At 36.8% G+C, this 7,108-nt stretch overlaps 1 protein-coding gene across 1 annotated transcript; it reads left to right on the top strand.

Annotated features, from left to right (window-relative positions):
* Positions 1 to 2,378: 2,378 nt before the first annotated feature.
* lmo2 (LIM domain only 2 (rhombotin-like 1)) lies at positions 2,379 to 5,367 on the top strand. The gene is made up of 3 exons (XM_024280803.2): positions 2,379 to 2,876; positions 4,158 to 4,373; positions 4,493 to 5,367. The coding sequence occupies exons 1-3, from the start codon at positions 2,836 to 2,838 to the stop codon at positions 4,716 to 4,718; spliced, it is 483 nt and encodes a 160-aa protein (XP_024136571.1). The 5' UTR covers positions 2,379 to 2,835; the 3' UTR covers positions 4,719 to 5,367.
* Positions 5,368 to 7,108: the final 1,741 nt, after the last annotated feature.

Raw genomic sequence — 7,108 nt, 5'->3', positions numbered from 1 at the left:
ATAGCTACTTGATTGTACTGTTCCACTGAAACTGTTTTCTTTCAGGGATAATACTGATTATGGGAGGATCCCAAGAGCAAGTGAAGCTCAAATTCAGTGGGTGACTCATTTCCACAGCCTTCAACAATTGAACAACCTTGCATGTTTTCCAGGGTGGGCCCTTGTCTGACCTCTGACCTCTACAATGGTGTTTTTTATGCAAGTGAACCCTATCAGTATTTGGCAGTTGAGGAGCACAACTTTGAAACAATAGCTATAATTACATTTCAGATTGGGCAGGAAGTGGTTGGTTCTGCTTTTTCTGAGAGCTCAAGCTATCACAGAGCCAACACTAATGTCCAAAGTACCGTATGAGGAGAGAACACAGCCAGATCATTCAGGAAGAACTTTAAAATACTGGAGTTAAGCATTGTGTTTGGTTTTAACGTAAAAAAAGTCATGTTTTTTTACGACATTGAGTGTATTTGGGGCTGGCCCTTTAATTCTTCACTGCTCTCTGGTGCAAACAAAACAGGAAGCTGGACATGAGTGACTCAACCTCTGTACAGGTTGTTCAGACTAATGTTGTCCAAATTCAACACTAAATCAAAAAACTTTGAAAGAAAAGAAAGCATTTTTTTCTTTTAACATTTTTTTAAAGCCAACTTTCACAAGAAGAATAAAAAAAAACTGAAAATCAAAGTCCATGCCAAGTGTATAATAACGTCCATGTGATATTTATGAAGCTTTTTGACACATAAATACCAAAGGTTTTCCGCCAAATGACATTAAGTGATGTAGGTTGACGCCTGTTAGTCCTATCATGCTGGAGCATCTGGACTCAGCCTTTCTAGCTTGAAGAGTGCCATCATGCATGCTGGGGATAGGAAGCAAATGCAATCTGCACCCACGCCGCAGGAAAGCCTCCTCTCTGCATGCCAGATGCACATCCTCTGGGCATTGTCACTCAACTCCACAGGAAGCAGTGGATGACTTGTGTCATGCCAGTGGTGACTTTCTCTTCTTTTATTTTGATGAATTTATTTTGAAACAGTGCATCTAAATATTCAAAGAACCCCCATGTGTGCAGATTAAACTCATCCACATTTAGGGATAATGCAGCGGCTTTGTTGAAAGGAAAAAAAAAAATGTTAAAATTATGAGCTGTTTTGTGCAAGAACAACAGATAAAACATTTGGTCTCCAATAAAGGATTTGTTGTTTCCCTTCTATCCGTGTCAAGCTGCTTTGCTTTTGGCAACGCCGGCACACCTTACTTCTCCTCAGTTTGGGATCAATCCAGAGTTTAGCCCAGAAAAGCTTTTGTCCTGCATCTTCAGTTTGCCTGCAATCTTGCAGCGCTGCATTTGGCTGCTGGAACGGAGTTGCGTTATCTCTCTGTCCAGTCCAACTGCTGTTTGTGTCGTTCCCTCGTGCAGGCGCCCCTCAGGGACTGGCAGCAGATAAGACGAGTCCCTGCAGCAGATCCGCTTTGAGGAAGAAAGCTGGAGGTTTGAAATATAAGCACATTAACCTCTCAGAACAACAACCTTGTCTGGATACTTTTCTTTTTTAGGATATTTCTTATTTCATCTTTGCAGAAGTTGGTCAAATATTTTGTCATATAAACTAATATTTTATTAAATGTTGTAGCTTATTTTTATCTAGATGAAAATGTATTCTTGATTAAAAACATTTGATGAAACATCTTCTTGTTAAACTAATTCAATATGTAGAAAAAGAGTGATATTAAAAGAAAGATGATAATATTTTTTAGAATTAAGTATATGATCAATTATGCTTTTATTAAAGCACACCTGACCAGAATTTATCCGTGCAAATATCAAATACAATTAACATTATTTAAGCTTGAACAATACATTTTATGTTTGTTATGTGAGCTTTGTTGAGTTTGATCTTAACTTTGAAGAACAAATCATTTTATTTATATTTATCAAAACATTTCATTCATTTACTCAAAATGACAAAAATCAGATAAAGTTAAAAAAACAAAGTTTAGAAAAAAAATGGTATTGATTTAAGATTATAAGACATTTGCATACATTCTGTGTTGGACATTTTTTCTCAGGTTAGTGTATCCAAAAGGACAATGAACAAGTCGATGCTCATTTTTTTGTATTTAATTAGTTCGAAATTTTATAAAAATATAGTCAGAATTTGCTAATTTCCTTCCCGATTCCACCAATTTACATAATATATTAAATACTTGTTTTATTAACTGTGTTTTTCAGCAGATAGTTTTGGGTTATTCAAATGAAAATGTTTTTAGTTTTAGATTGAGTTCTCTGTTCATTCTCTAACTTTCTCCATGCTGACAGCTCGATGGAGCTGAGGGCCACATCATGATCTCCTGACATCACCGCGTCAGTTATCGTTGCTGCCATCAGAGCGTTTCCCGTCTCGTTAGTGTCCGTCACGACTCCGCTCACGCCTGACGGAGCAGCCGGCGCGCATTTCTGTCGCTTTAAGACCGATTTCCCCCCATTGTCAGGCGGTCGTGAACAGGAAGAAGAGCAGTCAGTCACCAAAAGGAAGGAGGGAGGGGGTCATCCGCACGTTTGAGGCAGCCTCCCGGCCTGTGAGCGAATCCGCGGAGTCCTCACCGTCCTCGGGGGGTCACCTGGGCGGCATGGAGGTGCCAGAGCGCGCGCGAGCTCCAGGAAATGATGCCATCCATCGGCGCTCCGCGGACTAGAAGAAACGCGCGTTTTATTTGATTTCACTAACATCTCGACTGAAGACATCTCCGTGGATCAGGTCGTGAAGGGGGGTTCTGACCGCCGGTAGAGGCAGGTGCATTAGTGCGCACCGGGACGCCGCAGTACGCATCTGGAGGATGGCATCCACCATCGAGAGGAAGACGCTGGAGGCTAACGAGTGAGTGCTTTCCTCCTCCTGAGGTTCAAGCTCAGGGTTTAAAAGGCTTTCAAGGACATCAGCATTGAGAGCATAACCAGACTGAATATTCTTCTATAGAAAAGAAAGCTCTCTATGGGTCACAGTAACAGCAGGTTTAAGATAGCATATAGGGAATGAACAGTAATTTAAGAAGAAAAGCACGAGAAAGTTGTAAAATAATCTGTTCATGCAGCAAGACATTTTTACTTAAGACATTTTATAGTAAAACATTAAACTCAAGAAACAAAGAGTTCCACATAAGCCTTTAAAAAGTGAATAATAAGCTGAAATAGGTGGAATACTTAAAATTTAATGTTTTACAACCCATTATATGCATTGCTTTACTACTTACACAATTAGTTTGTATTTTTTTAGTTTCTATGTACCTAATAGTAGTTTATTTTGATTGTAGTGACAAAAGAAGAAATGACTCATTTTGGAACAAAATGAATGTTGCATTTATTAAGTTAGATATTTAAATGAATTAACTCTTAGTATAAACATGTATTTCAGTGCTGCAATGCAAGTATGTGACAAATACATGTGAATTTGATTTGAAAATGTGAACTAGATAGGGATACAATCTTAGTACATGTTAGGACATCCTTGAAAACCTTCATAAAATCTAAAACTCGAATATACATTTTTGTCTGCATTCATTAAACTTAAATATAACATCCTTAGAATTTAACCAAATATCAAAGTGTAATCTTGTTTCAGTCTTAATTGAAGTTTTTCTATTGTCAATAGTATGGAGCAAAATGATTTTGACTCATTTTAATCATAATTTCCTTGTTTGTAGATCTTAGCTCTTATTCAGACAGAAAATAGCTGATTTTGAGAAAAGCTTGGAAAGGTGTTGAGTAAAGATTTAAAAAAAACGGAGAATCTGGTAAAATATCTTGAAAGTCTAAAAACAAAAGGTATTAAAGGTTTGCAAGTATCAGATTGTTTGCAGGAAAAGGGAGCAAACAAGCTCCTGACAGTACAAAAATCAATATTTTATGCAGTTTCCTGATGTATTAGACTAATATTTAAATGTAAAACATGCTCCTTCCCTACTAATTTGCAGGTTTAAAGCTACAAGACAAAACCAAACAACATAAAGAGTTCCAAATCAGTTAATAAATAGTAACTTTAATAGAACAGGGATAAAATGTGCATAGTTTTATCGAGTTAATTCAAATTAAATGACCATAAATGAAGATTAATTCAGTGAGTTTATTAGATAATGAACGTTATTTATTCATTTATGATCAGGGAGCCGGTGGACGAGGTCCTCCAAATGCCTCCTTCCCTGCTGACGTGTGGAGGCTGTCAGCAGAACATCGGGGACAGGTTCTTCCTCAAAGCCATTGAGCAATACTGGCATGAGGACTGCCTGAGCTGCGACCTGTGCGGCTGTCGTCTCGGTGAGGTGGGCCGTCGCCTCTACTACAAGCTTGGAAGAAAACTATGCCGTCGAGATTATCTGAGGTTGGTCATGATGATCTCTTATTCCTTTGTTCAAATAAGAAGTATGCAGATCATTGTACTTTCTTTTATTTTGGTAAGTGTGGTATCGTATGACATTGTCTTGTTTGCGCTCCACTCAGGCTCTTTGGTCAGGACGGTCTGTGTGCTTCCTGTGAAAAGAGGATCCGGGCGTTTGAGATGACGATGCGTGTGCGAGACAAGGTTTACCATCTGGAGTGCTTCAAATGCGCCGCCTGCCAGAAGCACTTCTGCGTGGGTGACCGCTACCTTCTCATCAACTCGGACATCGTCTGTGAGCAGGACATCTTCGAGTGGACTAAGCTCAACAACAGCAATATGGTGTAGGAGGATCTCTGACTGCTTTTTAGAATCGACCAATACCTGATGGGCTTTGAACTAAACCTCTTTTTGCAGCCCGTTTGGGTTTTATCGACTGCAATATAATGTTTTTCCATCCTGTGGAGTTACAGCACCAGCAATAAGAAACTATTCCTAAATGCAAAAACTTTTTTTAAGGACTAAACATTCTTAAATATGCAAAATATAGTTTCTCAATTAAAAAAAACAACAAAACTTTGTTTTGAAGTTTTTTTTTTATTATTTTGTCAGACCTTCAAATCTACAAGTGGATCAAAAACTTTTCTGGACTGTAATCTCTTAAGGATTCCTTTGAACTAAATGGAATTTTGTTTAACAGTTTTAAGTAAATCTAATCAAACCAAACCTTGATTCCGGAATTATTTATTTGCCTCACGCCATCTTTATGTGAGTTTCATTTTTTGCTTGTGCTTATCATTAATAGTAAATGTTTGAAGGACTCCATGTGAAATATTCTACTCAAGTTGAATCCTGATAGACAACAGTTTGATGCAGTGCTGCCCTCTAGTGGTGAGCGAAGTAAATGCAGTCCCAATCTCACTCCACCGGATTGCTGTTTGTATTGTATAAAAAACCTTCCACATATTAAAAAAAGGTATTTATGATAAATTAAAAACTATAGTTGAAAAAAATGCATTTATATTCTACCATTTTACTGGGATAAATTAATTAATTAAATAGAGAAACCACTTACACGTCTATAAGCTACTTTTAATCAAGGTAGCAGAGACATTTTAAAAAGATATTGACAGATAAAGCACAAGAAAGGTCCATATGTCAATTTCTGTCCTGCTTACACATTATATATATATATATATATATATATATATATATATATATATATATATAAAGATAAAAACCACCAGTAAAGCTGAAGTTACTTGCCAAAAAGGTTATTATATTATAAAAGAATGCTCAGATGAATTAGATTTGTATGAAATAAAAAAGCTTATATGGTGATGACAATATTTTATCAAATGTTGAATACATTTCATTGTTCAGAATTTTATTTTTTCCCTTTAAGCTATGAAATGTCACCAGTACCTAACAAAGCAGTCGAAAAAAAATATAAAACTATAAAAATTAAAGATTTGAAAGTTTGAGGATAAATGTAAGTAGAATTTGAAGCAGTGTGCTGCTAAAGATGTGTCACCCACTATCCAGAACAAAACAACATACGTACGGATAGGTGGATATGTACCAGTAGTGTCCACAAGAGGGCGCCAAAACCTTTCTGAGTGGTAATGCTGCCAAAGCTGGTTTTCCAGTTTTAATTACAGCTCACAGTTTGAACAAGTTTCTTTCTAAGTTATTCAGTGTATTTAACAGCACAGTATCAACACCCAGAACTAGTTAAAGTTCACTCTCAGGTAAAAAAATAAGTTGCCTAACTACTGGATACCACATTATTTAAATAAAATAATAAAAACAAATGTTTTAAAGAGAGAAGGCACAAAAACCTCTGAATTGAGTCTGATAGTCATTTATTTACAGTCAAAGGAGGAATTTATTTAAAAAAAAAAGCGAGGAGGGGGGGTTGTCAGAATATGCTGTTGTTGAAAGAAATACTTGGTGGCAAACTAATAAGTTTTCCCACAATAGAGATGGGAAAGAACTGCATGAGCACTTCAGAACTGAGGCTTTTCCTCGACTTTGGAGGCAGAACGCAGGGAGGGATGAGGCAACCCTGGAGGAATGGCGGCACAAAGGAAAACTCTGATATGGTGGTCTCATAAAAAGCTTCATATTGAAGACTTGGCTGACTTCCACTCAAACATGACACAACTGCACAGTCAGATAGATTTGATGGCAGATCTGCACGCTCCGCAGTTTTTATGGAGAAACAGTTCGGTTTTATTTGCGGTGCATGTTAGAATTTTAGTAATTGCAAAACCATTTTTTTGCCTAAAGTCTTGAAAACTCTACAAGAGACATATTAACTGTGATGCATAAAGTTTTGTTTCCACTAACTGCAGATATTGTGTTGTGATATTTAATATTCTGCTTCTGCTGCCAATTCTGATGTGAATGATGCCAAAGTGCAGAAAAGCTACTCCAGTATTTGTAATAGAGGAAAACTCTAATATGGTGTGTTAGTAGTGCCCCTCAGATGTAGTTATTTATTGATTTTTTTTTTTATTTTTACTTTTTTTTTGAAAAGTCAAAACTGAATCTAAATCCAAAGATGACAAAACTTAGAAAATTTAAAATCCAAAACAACTTTTTTCTTCTCACCAGAATGAAACTCATTCATGTGTTGCTTTTGACAAGAGAGCAGTGAATAAAACAGAGATTTTCAGTGTGTTCACCTCTAGCTTTAGAGGAGACATTTTCATGTGTTTTAAAAATTCATCAAG

The sequence above is a fragment of the Oryzias melastigma genome, linkage group LG6, assembly GCF_002922805.2.
Source record: "Oryzias melastigma strain HK-1 linkage group LG6, ASM292280v2, whole genome shotgun sequence".
In the NCBI taxonomy this organism is placed as follows: Eukaryota; Metazoa; Chordata; class Actinopteri; order Beloniformes; family Adrianichthyidae; genus Oryzias; species Oryzias melastigma.
This window is presented reverse-complemented; position numbering and strand designations above follow the sequence as displayed.